Source organism: Lynx canadensis, chromosome B2 (genome assembly GCF_007474595.2).
Source record: "Lynx canadensis isolate LIC74 chromosome B2, mLynCan4.pri.v2, whole genome shotgun sequence".
In the NCBI taxonomy this organism is placed as follows: Eukaryota; Metazoa; Chordata; class Mammalia; order Carnivora; family Felidae; genus Lynx; species Lynx canadensis.
In genome coordinates this window covers 100,417,073-100,436,979 of record NC_044307.1, presented here as the reverse complement: position 1 = coordinate 100,436,979, position 19,907 = coordinate 100,417,073, and the positions used below count along the sequence as shown (strand labels likewise).

The following is a 19,907-nucleotide window of genomic DNA, read 5'->3' as shown; positions in this document are numbered from 1 at the left end:
TTGGCAGAAACTTAAGTAGTATGGTGAAAAACATGTATTTCAATTTGAAGTGTTGAGTTTCACATCTTAAAAGAGGACTTGGCTGCCTCCGGTTGGACTTCAAACTTTCCAGTTGGGTTCTTTCCAGTTTGTCTGTAGCTCAAGCGGAAGACCCTGAGGGCAAAGCATCCTCTGATGGGAACTGAAACTACCCACTAGAGCAATGAGGGCAGCCCTGAGCCAGCAAACCCCCACCCGTGATTGACTCCAGCAGTGATTGACTTGACCTTCACTGCCCACCTGCACGTACCCGCCCATCTTTGCCCCACATTTTCCCTATATAAACCTGGAAGTATTTTCAGCACTTTGGCGACAGTCTTCGGGATGCTAGTCCGCTGTCTTCTGGGCATTGGCCTCCTGGAATGGAATTCCTTTCTTGTTCCTCACCACTTATTTCCCTTTCTCTGGTGAAAGAGAGATCGGCATGTGGCCGATCCTGCTCTGTTTGGGACCCCTGGAGCCAGGTGCTCTTGTACCCCTGTGCCCCGGTCACAATCTGACTCTTAATTTGTCTTTTGAGTATTTATTTTTCATTGAGACTTATGATTTGGGATGATCTTGTGAAGACAGAAATAGGAGAATGTGCCTAAAAGGAGCAAGTTGTTGTTCTCGTATCTCACCTGACAGTGCTAGATTTGAGAATGAGAAAGTAATTTCTATTTTTCTCCTTTCCTCCTAGAAGGAGATAGTTTGCTTTCTGGTTATTTTTTTTAGATATGATGACTTTTCCATTAAAACTACTGGTGTTTGTGGGGTGCCTGGCTGGCTTAGTTGGTAGAGCATGCGGTTCTTGATCTTGGGGTTGTAAGTTCAAGCCCCACGCTGGGTGTAGAGTTCACTTAAAAAAAAAAATTTAAATGGAGCCTGGGTGGCTCAGTTGTTAAGTATCCAACTCTTGATTTCGGCTTAGGTCAGGATCCCAGGTTTCATGAGATTGAGCCCCACATCGGGCTCTGTGCTGACAGCCCGGAGCCTGCTTGGGATTCTCTCTCTCTCCCTCTGTCTGTCCCTCCCCTACTCATTCTCTCTCCTTCTTTCCCTCCTTCCCTCTCTCTCTTTCCCCTGCTCTCTCCAAATAAACTTTTTTTTTTCAACTTTTTTTTTTTTTTTTTTTTTTTTTAATTTTTGGGACAGAGAGAGACAGAGCATGAACGGGGGAGGGGCAGAGAGAGAGGGAGACACAGAATCGGAAACAGGCTCCAGGCTCCGAGCCATCAGCCCAGAGCCTGATGCGGGGCTCGAACTCACGGACCGTGAGATCGTGACCTGGCTGAAGTCGGATGCTCAACCGACTGCGCCACCCAGGCGCCCCCCAAATAAACTTTTAAAGAAATAAAATTTTCCAGATTTTCTATTATGCTGAAAATATTTTTTAAGTTGATCGAGACTAATAAAAACATTTATTTCAGTGCAACAAATGTTTAGTTTCTACTATTTGCAAGGCACTTTGTTAGCTCCTAAAAAATAAAGAGAAATGAGTAAGATAGTCTCCTTCCTCATTTGGAGATGGGGAAAAAAAGACATGAGTCAATTCCAAGTAATTCTAATAACAAAGTAGAGTACAGTACAGTCCTTGAGAGAGTTTGAGCGCAAAGTGCATAATCTACTGGTCCATGGTCTCGTCAAACACCAGCAGCTGCCAAATACGACCAGCTTTCCTCCATTCCCTCCTCTTTGTCTTTGCTTCTACGTTGGATGCTTTGGCCCAGCTACGTTTTAATACTTGTCTTTTGGCTTTTGTATACAACTTCCTTATTTTTCTTTTAACTTGCTAACTACTGCTTGTTACTTTGTTCTTTGTTTTTTTTTTTAAATTAAGAAAAGTTTGTAAAAGCGGAAAAGTTTAAACTATAGAACAATGAACATCCACACACCCTCCACCTAGATTTCAGTCTTGTTACCATTTTTCTGTATTTCTTTATCTCTCACTCTGTGTGTGTCTATATACATATATGTATATATACATATGTATATGTATATATGTACATATACATATACACATACACACATATATATACATATACATATATACATATATATATATATATATATATATAGTGTGTGTGTGTGTGTCTTTTGCTGACATTGACCATTTGAAATTAAGCTGCCAGTGTCATGACATGCCACCCCAAAATACTTGAATGTGTATCTCCTGACAATGAGGATATTCTGTATAACCATCATACCATTATCCTCTACTTAAGAAAATTAATAAAACACAGGGTGCCTGAGTGGCTCAGTCAGTTAAGCATCTGACTCAATTTTGGCTCAGGTCATGATCTCACAGTTCATTGGATTGAGCCCTGCATTGGACTCTGTGCTGTCAGCATGAAGCCTGCTTGGGATTGTCCCTCTCCCTTTCTCTCTGCCCTTCCTCTGCTCTCTCTCAAAATAAATAAATAGAAACTTAAAAAAAAAAAGAAAAGAAAAGAAAAATTAAAAAATTAAATTAGCCACGATAAAATAACATCTAGTCTATGGATTTTCACTGCTGTCCTACAAATAAACCTTTTTAGCTGTTTTTTTTTTTCCTTTTATTTAAATCCAAGTTAGTTGACATATAGTGTAATAATGGTTTCGGGAGTAGAATTTAGTGATTGGTCACTTACGTATAACACCCAGTGCTTATATATAACAAGTGCCCTCCTTAATGGCCATCACCCATTTAGCCCATCCTCCTACCCAACACCCCTCCAGTAACCCTCAGTTTGTTCTCTGTATTTAAGAGTCTCTTATGGTTTGCCTCCCTCTCTGTTTTTAATCTTATTCTTCCTTCCCTTTCCCTATGTTCATCTGATTTGTTTCTTAAATTTCACATATGAGTGAAATCATATATTTGTCTTTCTCTGACTTATTTCGCTTAGCATCGTACACTTCTAGTTCCATCCACGTTGTTGCAAATGGCAAGATTTCATTCTTTTTGATTACTGAGTAATATTCCATTGTATATATTTACCACATCTTCTTTATCCATTCACCAGTCAATGTGTATTTGGGCTTTTTCTGTAATTTGGCTGTTGTTGTTAGTGCTACTATAAACCTGGAGTACATGTGCCCCTTTGAATCAGCATTTTTGCATTCTTTGGATAAATACCTACTAGTGCAATTGCTGGGTTGTAGGGTGGCTCTCTTTTTTAATTTTTTGAGAAACCTCCATACTGTTCTCCAGAGTGGCTGCACCAGTTTGCATTCCCACCAGCAGTGCAAAAGGGTTCCCCTTTCTCTGCATCCTCGCCAACATCTGTTGTTGCCTGAGTTTTCCATTTTAGCCATTCTGACAGGTGTGAGGTGGTATCTCATTGTGTTTTGATTTGTATTTCTCTGATGATGAGTTATGTTGAGCATCTTTTCATGTGTTGGTTGACCATCTGGATGTCTTTTTTGGAAAACTGTCTATTCCTGTCTTTTGCCCATTTGTTCACTGGATTATTTGTTTTTTGGGTGTTGAGTTTGGTAAGTTCTTTATAGATTTTAGATACTAACCCTTTATCTGATATGTCATTTGCAAATATCTTCTCCCATTCTCTTGGTTGCCTTTTAGTTTTGCTGATTATTTCCTTTGCTGTACAGAAGTTGTTTATCTTGATGAGGTTCCAGAAGTTCATTTTTGCTTTTGTTTGCCTTGCCTGTGGAGACGTGTCGAGTAAGAAGTTGCTGTGGCTGGATCAAAGAGGTTGTTGCCTATTTTCTCATGTAGGATTTTGATGGTTTATTGTCTCATATTTAGGTCTTTCATCCATTTTGAGTTTATTTTTGTGTATGGTGTAAGAAAATAGTCCAGATCCATTCTTCTGCATGTTGCTGTTCAGTTTTCCCACCATCATTTTCTGAACTGAGTGTCTTATTTCCATTGAGTATTCTTTCCTGCTTTGTTAAAGATTAGTTGGCCATATGTTTGTGGGTCCATTTCTTTTTTCTTTTAATTAAAAAAAATTTTTAATGTTTATTTTTGAGAGAGAGAGAGAGAGAGAGCGTGCCTGAATTGGGGAGGAGCTTAGAGAGATGGAGACAGAATCCCAAGCATGCTCCAGGCTCTGAACTTGTCAGCACAGAGCCTGATGCGGGACTCAAACGTTTGTGGGTCCATTTCTGGCTTCTCTATTCTGTTCTATTGACCTATGTGTCTGTTTTTGTGCCATTACCATACTGTCTTGATGATTATAGCTTTGTAATACAGCTTGAAGTCTGGAATTGTGATGCCTCCAGCTTTGGTTTTCTGTTTCAGCATTACTTTGGCTATTCGGGGTAGCTGTTTTTATTTGAACCACAGTCTAGTCAAGATTTTCATACACAATATTTGGTTGTTACATGTCTTAAATAGACTCCTTCCCCATTTTACCTTTTTTTTTTTCTTTTTAGGAGCCAGGCCAGTTTTCTTGTAGAGTGTCTCACATCTAGATTTGCCTAATATCAAGGTCTTTTGAAAGTTTCTCCTCCTGCAGCCTGTTAGAAGGTGGCATTTACTAGAGAAGGGCTTACCAACCCCAGGGGCATGGGTGCTATCAATGGGTTATGGGTCCTATTATTCTTTAAGTTCTTTGGCCACCAGCAGGTTTTGGAGCAGAGGAAGCCTATGAGTCCCTTTACCTGTGCTATGAACACTGTCAGTTTACCCTGGTAATTAGGTACCATGATGTGAAAGAGCAATGGTCACCATTTTCAGCTCTTTTTTTCTACTGAGCACTTTCTCTTGTAATCACATTTACTTTTTTTTTTTAATTTTTTTTTAATGTTTATTTTTGAGAGAGAGAGAGACAGAGCATGAGCAGGGGAGGGGCAGAGAGAGAGGGAGACACAGAAACTGAAGCAGGCTCCAGGCTCGGAGCTGTCAGCATAGAGCCCAACACGGGGCTTGAACTCACAAACCATGAGATCATGACCTGAGCCCAAGTCAGACGCTCAACCGACTGAGCCACCCAGGTGCCCCAACTTGTAATCGCATTTACATCTATAGTTTTAACAGTTGCCTGTGTAGTAATATTTTCTTTTCCAAATTCCATTTCTGTTATTACCTTTTGTTCATCTTCTGGCTATCCGGTAGCCACTTCAGAATCACCATGTCCAAAATGAATTTATTCTCTACTTGCAAACTGGCTCATTGTCGGTATTATTATTTATTGAGGAGGCGGATTGTAGAAGGTATAGTATAAATGGCCCTGTTTTCACTGTGACAACACTGGCTAGGAACGGCAGTGATCTTCAGCTGCTTTTCTGGCTGTTCAGCTCTCTCTCATATACATACACACATGTGCATACACATTTACTCATCAAATATTTCTTTAATGCCTAGAGTGTGCCTATATATATTTGGCCACAGTAGATGAGTCTATCTCTGGAATGCCTCTAGCATGCATTCCTTCCATTCTTAACTATATGTACTCTGATTTTGGTCCTTATCAACGCTTGCCAGAACTTTTACAATGTTTTCCCAACCTCTGGTTTTAAATCTGCTCATCCATCCTGCACACTATCTGCTTGTTGAGAATACCTGTTTGACCATATGTTTCTCTTGCTTGGAAGCCTCTGATGGCTTCCCATTATACAGTAAAAATGCCAACTTATGAGCATGCTGTATAAGACTCTGCTAATTCTATTCTGTTCTTTTCATTCTTATTTCATCTATTATGTTCTAGCTATGCAGGTCTCCTGCCAGTTTCTTGAACAAAGCATAGATTTTAATCTTCGGACTGTCCCTGCATTTCTGGTGTTCATAAGGCCCTGGCACCTCTTCTTTGCTTAATGAAATCTTGCTCATCTCTTAAGGTCCACTCACATTTTCCCTATGAAAATTATGTAGCTGATAGCCCTCTATCTATCCCCTCCACCAGAACCAAAGCCTTCTTTCCATTCTTTATCTGATGTGCTTTGCATATGCATCTTCTATAGTGCTTATCAGATCGTGTCACTTGCTTGTGTGTCTCAGTGTAAAGGTTCACAAGGGAAAGGATCATCTTGTTCTTCTACTGTTCCTAGAGCCCAACACAATGCAATGCCTGGCGCATAGCACATTCTTAGTAAAATATTTCTGGAAGGAGAGTCTGGCATTACTTGCCATATTAAACTCTAGCAAGGAAGTATGACTTGAGATTCATGAATTCTCCTTAGGAAGATAATATCTTATATTAAAGCTTTTGTTTACACTAAATATTTGCCAATAATTACTTTCTGTGTAATACAGTCCTTATTTATGTTTTAGTTTTTTTTTTTAAGTAATTTTTACACCCAACATGGGGCTCTAACTCACCGTCCCCAGATCAAGAGTCACGACTCTTCCAACTGAGCCAGCTAGGCGTCCCAGTTATTTATATCTTAAACTTAACACCTTGACACCTTAAATCTTAAAGCATTACTGTAGATCTATTTTAATTAAAATCACTTCTGAGCAATAAGAATTTGCCGTAATAGGAGTTTCTGAAATTTTATCATTTTAGAGCCTGTAAATTAAATAGTAAATGTTTATCTGAATTGGAATTCTAAATGAAGGCATAGTATAAAATGAGGATTGTTTTTTTAGAGAAAGAGGTGCATTAATCGGTTTTTGAGAAAAGAACCTAAATAAAGGCAATTTTTCTAAGAATGAAGGCAAAACAAAAACTCTTGTCAAATTTCTGTGTTGCAAGAGAATCCTGAACTTGAATAAGGGGACTATTATTTGTATTTTGGTGGTATTTAGAGAATGAGTAGATGAAATATTTGATAGATGAAAGCATAAAGAAGATGCTAGTAGTATTTGACATTTTCCATTAATAAGGGGAATACAAAATATTAAGAGTAATTTGTGTTAACAAGATCTTTAATATTAAAGATTGTATTTGTATTGTATTGACTTGTATTATTTAAACAAAAATACTCCTGGGGCGCCTGGGTGGCACAGTCGGTTAAGCGTCCGACTTCAGCCAGGTCGCGATCTCGCGGTCCGTGAGTTCGAGCCCAGCGTCGGGCTCTGGGCTGATGGCTCAGAGCCTGGAGCCTGTTTCCGATTCTGTGTCTCCCTCTCTCTCTGCCCCTCCCCCGTTCATGCTCTGTCTCTCTCTGTCCCAAAATAAATAAAAACGTTGAAAAAAATTTAAACAAAAATACTCCTGATAATTAAAAATATTATGGTGTTGAACTACTTATGAGTGAAATGACGTGCCGGGTTTTGTTTCAAAATAATCAAGAAGAGGGGAGGCAGTGGAAGTGAGACTGGCCATGTGGTGATAATTGTTGAAGCTGTGTAGACAGATACATAGAATATCACTGCCATTTGTTTGTCATTTTTGGAAGATTTCATGGTAAGAAATTTAAAAATGTTACGGTATTATAAAGGAAAGAGTTTCCAAATAAGGAATTGTTACTATTAGGCTGGCTGAATACTGAATGAATGGTATCGGGTCACTTAGAATGACACCAACATAAAACTAAATGATCTTTTTTGGGTTTTGTTTTTCCAAATTTTATTCCATGTATCGTTTTCTTTTCCATGAGTGATGTGCAAGCCTTTCAATCTGCTAAGCCAAATTACCATATATTAAAAGAAAGAGATAGGATATTGATTTATGTCAGCATTCTTGAAGAAAAATTTGTTGGCAAGACTCAGGTGTCATATTGTTTGAAGAGTGCCTTATTGATAGCACCTACTCATAAAAACTGGTAATACTATACTATCTTGGATACTGTATTTCCAATGATGTCATTATCTGAATTCTGTTTTTTATTAAAATTTTTTAAAATGTTTTTTAAATTAATTTATTTTTGAGAGACAGACAGTGCACGAGTGGAAGAGGGGCAGAGAGACAGGGAGACAGAATCGGAAGCAGGCTCCAGGCTCTGAGCTGGCAGCACAGAGCCCCATGCGGGGCTCAAATTCACGAACCGTGAGATCATGACCCGAGCCAAAGTCGGACACTTAACTGAGCCACCTAGGTGCCCCTATTAAAACACATTTTTTTAAGTTTATTTATTTGGAGAGAGAGAGCACAAGGGGGGGCGGGGAGAAGAGAGAGAGAGAGAGAGAGAGAGAGAGAGAGAGAGAAAGAGAATCCCAAACAGGCTACTCACTATCAGTGCAGAGCTGGATGTGGGACTTGGGCTCACGAACCGTGAGATCATGACCTGAGCTGAAGTTGGATGCTTAACTGACTGAGCCACCCAGTTGCCCCACTGGAGTTTCTTTCTATCTAAAAGAATCCTTAATGAGCTGAAGAACCTTCTAAGATCTGCCCAAGTCTTGTTATTAATGATATCATCAACCAAGCCCAGAACCTCACACTTCTTGCTTTAGCCTTCTTCATCTTCATTACTTACTAATTTGGTCCTACCAATTCCCCTTCTAGAATGACTGTCACAAGGGGCACCTGGGTGGCTCAGTCAATTAAGCATCCGACTTCAGCTTCGGTCATGATCTTGCGGTTTATGGGTTTATGAGCCCCACATTGGGTTCTGTGCTGATAGCTTAGAGCCTGGAGCCTGTTTTGGGTTCTGTGTCTCCCTCTCTCTCTGCCTCTCCCCCACTCACACTCTGTCTCTGTCTCTCTCTTAAAAATAAATAAACATTAAATTTTTTTTTACAATGACTGTCACAAGGCACCTGGGTGGCTCAGTCAGTTGAGTGTCCGACTCTTGATTTCTGCTTAGGTCATGATCCCAGGGTTGTGGGATCAAGTCCTGCATCGAGCTCCATGCTGAGTGTGGAGCCTGCATGGGATTCTTTCTTTCTCCCTCTGCCCCTCTTCTCCACTCATGCTCTTGCTCTCTAAAAAAACAAAAACGGAAACAAAACAAACACAAAATAGAATGATGGTCACAAGTGTCCCTTCTCTTCTCCAGTCTTACTGTGACCACTCTATTAGGGAGAGTGTTGGACTTGGAACTGGAAGATTTAGTCTCAGCTCTTCTCCTGGCTGCTTGCTTAGCTTCCCCATCTTTAAAAGGAAGAGGGTTTAACAGAGTTGTCTTAAACCTGTTTTGGAGCTAAGGTGTAGAAAACTATTCCAGGTCCTTACCTGCTCACACTTACATTGCTGCAATGTCCTAATTGTTTTTCACACCTCTGATCTCAGTCCTTCCTAATAAGATTAATCTTCATACATGACTTTCATTGTCTTTACAATAAAATCTGATATTCCCTGGTCTCCATTTATTCATGCCATCATTTTTCTGGGTGGGGGGTGTTGTTTACATAATTAGACAAATTGGAAACTTTATCTGTCTTCAGAGTCTTCCTTTCACCTACAGAATCAAATTTGTACTAAGTTCTGTCAGTTCTGACTCAGAAATGTCTTTTGAGTCCATTTTGTTCTCCTCTGCTACTGTTCTAATCTGCTTCTTCATCTTCTCTTATCTGGACATTTGATGCAAACTCCCAAATGTTTGCTCTGCCACCAGTTTGTAGTTACCACAGTTATCTTTCTGAGCAAAGATCTGTTAACACATACTTTGTTCTAAAAACATTTTGCTGCCCACTGTTGATATATGAAACATAGGCTTTTTTGCAGGACTCACAGGGTCCCTTCCCTTTACTTTTCTAACCTTCTCTTGCTCCTTGGTATCATGACCCAGCTTCCAGCCATACTGAATATTAGTAGTTTCCTCTGTTATTTTTCTCATGCTATACTTCTGCCTCCAATTCTCTGACCCCTTCATCACTTCTCTGCTGGGGAAACTCCTCCCCTAAAGGCATCACTTGTGTAGTTAAGTTACCTTCCCTAAAGCTCTGAAAGAAATACTGTTCTCATTCTCTCTGTGCCTGTTATGCATACCTCTTGGATACAGTGGAAGTCATATCAGAGTTATTTGTTTATATTTCCTACCCACCCAGAATCTCTTTCCAGGTAGATTGTGAACTCCATGATGTCTGGGTAGTCAGTCTCTAATTTTGTTCATCCTTAGAATTTGGCACATATTGGGACATATAGTATTTACTCAGTAGTTGTTTGTTGGCTGATGTTAAAATAGTAAGCCTTTTTTGGCTTCCCTTCTAAACAACAACAAAGGGATTTAACTCTGTTAGTTTGAAGACTTAAATTTTTATTTCAGCCTTGCTTGAGTTTGAATTTCCTCATCTTATCTTAAAAGATGCTTCTAATTTTTTTTGTCTGTCATAGATCCTTAGGACCAAAGATGGTCCAGGGCTGATCTGGACACATTATTATTATTATTATTATTATTATTTATTTTTTTTTTTTTTTAGAGAGTGAGAAAAAGCACAGGTTGGAGGGAGGCGCAGAGGGAGAGAGAGAGAATTTTAAGTAGGCTACACACTCAGTGTGGAGTCTGATGCGGGGCTCAATCCCACGACCCTGGGATCATGGCCTGAGCCGAAATCAAGAGTTGGATGTTCAATCAACTAAGTCACCCAGGTGCCCTGGTAGTATTATTGATAGGAATCAAAAAGCTTTGGGCCATGATTTGGGCCAAGAAATAAAGTTTTGGCCAGACCTTAACTATACTTGTACATATAGGCTGCTGAATGGTGCTTCACCTTGCTAAAAGTGGTTGGAGGCTGGCTACCAAATTGGGACATGAATGAAAGGTATAAGACTATCTTTTTTCGTTAAATCAGTTCCTAATATTTTATTTAAGAGATGTTCCTGAACTTGCTTATTTAGGCTTGAGAAATTCTTCCCTGAATTACATTTAAATTCTACTGAGCCTGGTTTTCTGCCTGGGACAAAGCTTTCATTTTAAGACAACAGTTTCTACAATTTGCGCAAATACGTGCTTCTTATATTTTCTACTATAGAATTGCTTGCATCACGGGTTTTCCAGAACATAATGTCTCCGATGGAAAATTTAATAGAATTGCAGTCTCTGCCAAATTTGTTTTTCTATTTTGTTATTACATAATGTTCCTGTTGAATAATTGTTTTTCTTTGTCACTACTGAGAGCGAAGCCCACATGGTTTTGATATACATTACAGCTATATAGAAGAAATGTCTTTAAATTTAAAAAGTTACATATTAAATATATCCATGTTTATGTTATAGATTTATATATATATATTTTTTAATTTTTTTTAAACATTTATTTATTATTGAGAGACAGAGAGCATGAGCATGGGAGGGGCAGAGAGAGGAGGAGACACAGAATCCAAAGGAGGTTCCGGGCTCTGAGCTGTCAGCACAGAGCCCGATGCGGGGCTAGAACCCACAGACAGTGAGATCATGACCTGAGCCGAAGTCAGACACTTAACCGACTGAGCCCCCCAGGCGCCCCAAGATTTATATATTTTTGATTCTTCCTGGATTTATTTAGTAACCTCCTTTCTTTTTTCTTTTTTTTTAATCTTTTAAAACATTTATTCATTTTTGAGAGACAGAGACTGAGCATGAGTGGGGAGGGGCAGAGAGAGAGAGGGAGACAGAATCTGAAGCAGACTCCAGGCTCCAGGCTCCAAGCTGCAGCACAGAGCCTGATGCGGGGGTCGAACTCACGGACTGGGAGATCATGACCTGAGCTGTAGTCAGATACTTAACCACCTGAGAGACCCCAGTGCCCGCCTCCCCCCCACCTTTTTAAAACATTTTTTCCTTTGATTATTTTCAATAAGCAGTTACTCTAAACCATAATACTTAATGTGCACTAAAATTTAGAAAGCAGTTTCTCTGAAGATTTTGCAATTGCTTTGTCTGTCTTTATTACAGTAAATAATAAAGTATTTTAGTTTTTTATAAATTTTTTTTAACATTTATTTATTACGGAGAGACAGAGCATGAGCAGGGGAGGGTCAGAGAGAAGAGGAGACACGGAATCCCAAGCAGGCTCCAGGCTCTGAGCTGTCAGCACAGAGCCTGGTGCGGGGCTGGAACTCACGAACCGCAAGATCATGATCTAAGCCGAAGTCGGACGCTCAACCGACTGAGCCACCCAGGCACCCCAATAATAAAGTATTTTATTTAAAAGTAAAAGTAAAAGTAATGTTGAAATACTTTTAAGAAAGAAGTAAGCTGCCTCTAAAAGCCAGGCTGTCATAGCAGTGCAGGGCAGGTTCACTAGGTTCACCTGCTTTTCAGCCTTGTTATATAAAAGAACAAATTATATCTTTATGATACTTAATGTTATGTATGTCTGAGACACATAAGCTGTGGGGTATGAATTATCACCACTTGGAGAAGGTCCCCAAGAGGGGCAACACTCCCATCGACTGAGAGCAATAAAGCGTCTCTGCCCCATGTGCTAATAGTCATTGAAATGTTTGTGGGCATTGTGGGAAAGGACGCATCTGTAGTTTTCAAAACTAAGTTATTGGCATCTGACCAAAGACTGGCATTGACATAGTACAGTGGTGAACGTGAGTCCCATGTGCCTGCTGGGTTCTGCCACTTCTTTGTAACCTTTGAACCTCAGAGGTGCCACATTATCACTTATTGTCTGACAGTTAATACACAAGAGAAACGGTCAGGATACACGCACTTTTTTCCCCCTCAATTCCAAAGCTGCAGATAAATCTTAAGTTTGCAGATCTTTGAGTATTTAGCTAATTTAGCAGATGGAAGTTATATTTAAACTTATTAAGTGAAATAATTACCGGGTTTGTTCCTAGATCCCATCCATATAATTCATAGTAAAGGCCCATGCTTCAGTTTCTTCTGCTCAAGCTTTCAAATTCTTTTGACAGACTAGATGTGAAATTCAAAAGTCATTAATGTGATGTGTTAATTTTGCACTTTTTGACTTACTGCAAAAAAAAAAAAAAATCTTATAGTTTCCATAGCAACGATAACCTATCCAGATTGTGTAATATTCTTTACTGTATTAAAAATAAAACCATGCAATTACATGAGCTTCTGGAGCACTTCATTTAGGGAACTGGGGATTGAAATATTTTTGTTTGAAAAAATTATGATTTCATTGAAAGTTTTGCCAAAAAGCTTATGTAATTTTGTTTTCAGAATTTAATACATTTCTTAAATATTTAGCAATATATACTTGGTAGTTAAATTAATTACTAAATGTGAAATTCACATTGTAAGCATTGCGTTAAGCATCTCAGATATAAGTGTTCTCCACGCATACCCACACATACATTTAAGGTGGTGGGGACATTTGGCTTTAATTACATTCAGTCACCTGCTGTGTGTACTTCTTAGTGGCTTCTGGCTGGTCTGAAAAAAGTCTAGCTTTATGTTTGGAGGAAACAGGATAGAGAAAAAGGATAAAATGATCACTTAAACTTTCCCTAGTTTTGACTTTGCTTTTTAAAACATGACTAAGATATTACTTTGAAAATACTAAAGACTGTTTTAATAGGGGACTGTTTTCAGAGGGTCAAATTATTTTGGCTTTTTTCTTTTTCCCTCTAATTCTGATTTAAAAGACAATATAACATTAGCACGAAAGTTAATTAGCTTAAGTTCCTGCATTCAACACAACTGATTTTCATTTTTTATATCATTTTCAGCATATGTCTATATATATGTATATTTTTATATGGTAAAATATATGTTTTCTCACTAATACATAGTAAACATTTTCCATGTTTCTGATGACAGTCATGATTATCGTTTTAATAATTGCATAACAGTCTATTCTGTTGATGTATCTGGTGTGTTTTCTGTTTGTTAAAATGAGGCTTAATTATTTCCTGAATGCCATATAGTGGAAGAAAAATGGATGTAATTTTCAAACGGATTATGGGAGGAAGTAACTATAATTCACTTATTTGCCCAAAACATAGATGATTGTGAAAACCTTTAAAAGGCACGTAAAATGATGTTTTAAAATGCATATTGTCAAAAACCTCTTAAACTGCTTCATCTGCTAGTAAACACAGAATGGGGAAAATAAGGAATAGGTACATAGGACCAAGGTGGCACCGTTTAGGTGCTATCATTTGAGAGAACCATCATGACATGATAAAGCTTGTTGAGGCTCCAGTATAATCAAAGACAAAACTCAGAGGGCACGGACAATACTTTTATTAGAACAACCCACAATATGAACCACATTTTTGACATTTCGCTGTGGCCGGTTCTGATGTCAATACCCCATGGATATTGTGTTGCTCTGGCCGCTCATGTGATACTGTTTTTTCGTGGAGGGTATCACCATTATTATTATTATTATTATTATTATTATTATTATTATTATTATTATTGAACTGCTGTCTTCCCTTGGTTGAGCACCCTGGTAACTACTGGCATTTCCCAGAATTCCTAAACCTACCTACATTATTTGGAAAATTCGCTGTAACTACTAGGATTTCCTGGAGTTCTTGAGAATGAGATGTTGGTGGCTAGAGTTTTAAAGTCTTTCCAAAGCTTTTGGTTGAGGTCTTATGGCTTTTGAACGCCCCCTATCCTAGGTTAGAACTAGGGTGTCCAAATGGCTATAGCTCTTCCTTCCTATTAAATAGATCTTATACTATAAAGTTACTTTAAACAAATATAGAAGTTTGCATCTATCATTTATTTTTGCAGTTAATGTTTATAACAGAATGCTTTCATAGATTCCAGATAATTAAGACAGCAGTAGAATTATCTTGCAATATGCTTGAGTTTATATTTATGCTTGTTTACTTTTTGAAACTAGTGCTGTGTTTAGTATCCTGTTTCAATTTTGAATTTTGTATTTTGGCTCTGTCTAGTGTTTTCATTGTGACATGAATTTTTTTTTTTTTTTTTTGGTATTTCGTATTTCTGTAGTTGAAATATTATCAGAAGCAGTAAGCAGTGCATGCATAGTGAGAGTGTTTACATATCACTGAGAGACTAGTGCATTTTTATTGTTTGTGTAGTTATAATTTTGAGTCCAAAAATAATGTTTAGAAAAAATAATATTTTTTTGTTCATATGCAGAAAAGATGAAAAGGAATATGCATTGAAGCAAATTGAAGGCACAGGAATATCCATGTCGGCTTGTAGAGAGATTGCAGTAAGTGGATATCAATATGTTATTTATTTTGTTATGGATATTGGATGATGAGTGATTTCATTGATGTATTCCATGCATAGTTATTTCAAAGATGTCAATTAGCTTAATGATGTTTTATATGAGAAAAGTTGCATAAAGTTTTTAATTACTTGAAAGTTATCTTTAAACATTCTCTTAATGATATTTAGGATTTATAATATTGGGAATACTGAACGAAATGATGATTTCATTAATTTAAATTATGAATGAATATAATTAATAATTTAAATTAATAATTTAATTAATGTCCATTTTCCTTATAATTTTAGGACTGATATATATATATGTTTATAGAGAAAGGAGTGATGTTATTAGATATTGTGCATATAAAATATTTTTTCTGAAATACATGTTTTAGTACTAGGTTTTACTAGTTGCTAGAAAAATAAGACTATCATAATAATAGGATAATTTCTTAAAGAAAGATCATTTCTTTTTTTTTTTTTTGTCTTCATATGACATACTTGTGCGTTTAAGAAATGATTGTCCATAAGAATACCTAACATTTACTAAGTATTCAATAGGTACCAGGCTTACTAAGTGCGTTCAAGTATTAATTAATTTAATTTTCACAACAATCATATGAAATAAGTACTTTTAATATGCCCATTTAACAGATCAGTAAACAGAGGGAAAACCATAATTATGACTTAGAAGGCTTACTATTATCTTATTTTAGTTCTTTCTTATTTTAGTTCTTCAGTTTCTTATTGGGGCTTTATCATGATAACGCATCTATTAGGGATTTTTGTCTCTAAATTGTTAAATATTTATATTGTCTATATCCATTAGGTATTTCTGTTTCTAATTTGGTAACTTGCATATGCTGCCCACAGTTGCATGTTTCTTATCACGCAAATGGATGTACTCCATCATCACTCTTGGTCAAAGAAAAGTGTAGTGCAAAGAACGCATGAGGCAGGAAATCTGTAGACCTAAGTGTCTGTTGGCCTGAATGGCTAATTAGCCATGAGTGCCAGTTTCCTTATTTGTGAAATAAGGGAATTCTTTTTTTTTTTTTTTTAATTTTTTTTTTCAACGTTTATTTATTTTTGGGACAGAGAGAGACAGAGCATGAACGGGGGAGGGGCAGAGAGAGGGAGACACAGAATCGGAAACAGGCTCCAGGCTCTGAGCCATCAGCCCAGAGCCCGACGCGGGGCTCGAACTCACGGACCGCGAGATCGTGACCTGGCTGAAGTCGGACGCTTAACCGACTGCGCCACCCAGGCGCCCCTGAAATAAGGGAATTCTAAAGTCTCTTCTAGTCATAAACTCTTTGCTTTCAGAATGGGAACTTCTCACTAGACTGTGCACACTTTAAGGGGCAGGGACTCTGTCTTTTCATCCTCAGTTCCTACCGTAGTGCTTGGCATATAGCAGGTGGTCCATAAATGTTTGCTGAATAAATAAATGAATAAACAATAAAAAAAATTCTACTGGCAGTCCATGATCCTGAGTTTGCTTTAGAGTATATTGTTTCAAAAATTCCAAGTTGGCAGTTTTCTATTAGCTATTAAGTGGTATTTGTAATGGCCTATCAGAATAAGCATTTGGTAAGTGATTTTTAATTTTCTAAAATCCTAAACATTATTATCTCAACCAATATGAATATGGTGTGCAATTTTGCTATTTTATTGTACCATAATTGAGTATAACATGAGTTCACTTCTTCTGAGTTCATTGGGGGAAAAAGAACCTGATATGTAAGATATTAATTATTAGGAAGTGAAAACCCAGTTGTAGATGTTCTTTTTGAAACAGAGACTTCTCTATGATGAGGACTCCATGGGTTACCTTTTCTCTGCATTCTCACTAGCAGTTGTTCTCTCTTGTCTTTTTGATGGTAGTCATTATACAGGTGTGAAGTGGTATCTAAGTTGTGGTTTTGCTTTTCACTTCCTTGATGATTAACAATATTGAGCACCTTTTCATATACCTCTTGGCCATTTGCATTTTGTCTTTGGAAAAATGTCTGTTTAGTTCCTCTGCCTATTTTTTCTTTCTTTTTTGCTATTGAGTTGTAGCAGTTTCTGATATATTTTGGACATTAACTTTTTATTAGATGTATGGTTTGCGAATATTTTCTCCCATTCTGTACGTTGCCTTTTCATTTTGTTGATTGTTTATTTTGCTGTGCAGAAGCTGGAAAAGCATGACCCCTCACAGTCTTCATATTTTTATTGAGAATTTGCTTAATAGACCTTCAGAAAGTATGTAGTTTCTAGATTGAATAGTATTTTATCACTACCTAAGTGACCTAGCCCCAGTGTGATAGTGATTTTGACACAAGTTTAACATGGATGTTATTATGTAGTGGCTAAGTGCATACATCCTTCTTTGGACATTATAAGCCTGCTAACACAGTTGTATAATTATTACTTTACGTAGTTGTCTTTCAATCATACAAAAGAAAAAAAAGTTACAAACAAAAATATGTTTGTGCTTTTTTTTTTTTTAATCCATGTTTTCCTCTTTACCAGAGCTCTTTATTTTCTGTGTGGGTGAATTAATGTCTGTAGTCCTTTCATTTTAACTGAAGGTCTCCATTTAGTATATTTTTATAAAACAAATCTGCTAGTGATGAATTGTCTCTCATTTTTGTATTTGGGAATGTCATTGCTTCTTCTGTTTTCCTTCCTCACCTGGTTCTCCTTTGATTTTTGCAGGATAGTTTTGCTGGATACAGAATTCTTGTTTGACAGTCTTTTTCTCATCACTTTGGCTATATTAACCCACTGCCTTCTGGTCTCCATAGTTTCTAATGAGACGTCACTAGTTAATTTTATGAGAATCTCTTGTACATGAGGAGTTATTTTTCCTGTTGCTTTCAAGATTCTCTTTTTGTCTTTTGACAGTTTGATTGTATGTGTGTAAGTGTAGATTCTGTTTGGAGTTTGTTGAGTTCTTGAATGTGTAGATTACTGTTTTTCATCTAATTTTGGAAGTTTTCAGCCATCATTTCTTCAGATGTTCTTTCTGCCTCTTTCTTTCTCTCCTTTCTTCTTAAGACTCCCATCATATACACGTTTATAGGCTTGATGGTGTTCTATAGGTTTCAGAGGCTCTGTTTATTTTTCCCAATTATATTTTTCTATTTATCATACAGATACTTTAAATTGCTTACCTTCAAGTTTGCTTATTCTTTGTTCTGCCAACTCCAATATGCTGCTGAAATTTTTATTTTAGTTATTGTACTTTTCAACTCCAAAATTGCCATATGCTTCTTTCTTCTTCTTTTTTTTAAATTTCTTTTAGAGAGGGAGAGAGAACAGCATGAACTGGGGAGAGGGGCTGAGGGGGAGAGAGAGAGAGAGAGAGAGAGAGAGCGAGCCTCAAGCAGACTCCCTGCTCTGCATAGTGTACAATGTGGGATTCAATCCCATGACCCTAGGATTATGACCTGAGCCCAAACCAAGAGTCAGACACTCAACTGACTGAGCCACCCAGGTACCCTGCGTATGTTTCTTTTTAACAGACTTTATTTTTTGGAGCAGTTTTAAGATTACAGCAAAATTGAGTAGAAAGTCTAGAGATTTCCCATATATTCCCTATTCCACACACGCATAGCCTACCTCATTATCAACATCCCCCACCAGAGTGGTAGATTTGTTATAATTGTTGAACCTATGTTGATATCCAGAATTAATAGTTTACATTAGGGTTCACTCTTGGTATGGTATGTTCTATGGGTTTGAACAAATATTTAATGATATGTATCTTCCATTATTGTAGCATACAGAATAGTTCCACTGCCTTAAAAATCATTTATGCTCTGCCGTTTATCCTATACCCCCCACCCCCATCCCCTCCCTGGCCCCTGGAAACTACTGATCCTTTTACTATTTTCATGGTTTTGTCTTTTCCACAATGTCATATAGTTGGAATCATAGAGTATGGTAGCCTTTTCAGATTGGCTTCTTGGACTTGGTAATGGACATTTCACATTCCTCCATCTTTTTCATGGCTTGGTAGCTCATTTCTTTTTAGCACTAAATAATATTCCATTGTCTGGGTGTACTATAGTTTGTATATCCATTCATCTACTGAAGTACATCTTGGTTGCTTCCGAGTTTTGGCAATTATGAGTAGAGCTGCTGTAAACATTGTGTGCAGGCTTTTTGTAGACATAACTTTCAGTTCTTTTGGGTAAACCCCCAAGAGCACAATTGCTGGATTGTATGGAAAGAGTTTGTGTACTTTTGTAAGAAACCACAAAACTATCATCCAAAGTGGCTCTATCATTTTGTATTCCCACCAGCAATGAATGAAAATTCCTGTTGCTCTCCATCCTTGCTAGCATCGTGTTCTGGATATTAACCATTCTAATAGGTATGTAGTGGTGACTTATTGCTGTTTAATTTGAGACTCTGCTCTAGCCTTCATATCGTGTTGGTGTAGCCTTAAGAGGTGAGAAATTAGAGCCTTTTTTAGCTATTTCCTGGACATGCCCACAGCTCTGCACATGGGCATAGCTAACAGTCTTTTTTTCCCCAAGTTATATTTTTCCTACCCACTTCCATTTATAAAAAATTCCAGAAAATGCAAAGTAATCTATCGTGGTAGATAGTAGGTCAGTGATTGCCTGAGGATGGGAAAGGAAACGAGGAAATATTACAAAGGAGTATGAGGTGTCTTTGGAGAATGTAAGTCTTCATCATATTGATTGTCATGATGGTTTCATGGGTGTGTAGTACAAAAAAAGCTCATAAATGCTATGCTTAAAATTTGGGGGGAGAACCAATAAAGCTATATGGGTTTATTAGTGGGTAAAGGGTCTGCAAATGAGGAATTTGTAAAACCCAGTGGATCACAAGCATAGCTGGAGGTCTTGACCTTGAATAGGAAATGGAACAGCTAGTTTGTCTTCTGAAACTCCAGTGAAAGAAGACAGGATAGTGTCAACGTATGTCAGTTTGCTAGGGGGATGATGAGGTAGTTACATTTTTGTGTGCCTCTTTCTTGTGGGTGTGCT

The 19,907-nt window shown here is 37.7% G+C and overlaps 1 protein-coding gene across 3 annotated transcripts in view; it reads left to right on the top strand.

The window, feature by feature from the left end:
- The window catches only part of CDK19 (cyclin dependent kinase 19), a 149,234-nt gene that overhangs the window by 15,948 nt on the left and 113,379 nt on the right, over positions 1–19,907 (top strand). For 2 of the 3 annotated variants that reach the window (XM_030316158.1, XM_030316161.1), the window contains exon 2: positions 14,818–14,893. In XM_030316158.1, the coding sequence (XP_030172018.1) occupies positions 14,818–14,893 (76 nt within the window). Of the gene's footprint in view, positions 1–10,419; positions 10,553–14,817; positions 14,894–19,907 lie in introns of those variants that run through there. The other variant, XM_030316160.1, reaches the window with a different exon arrangement.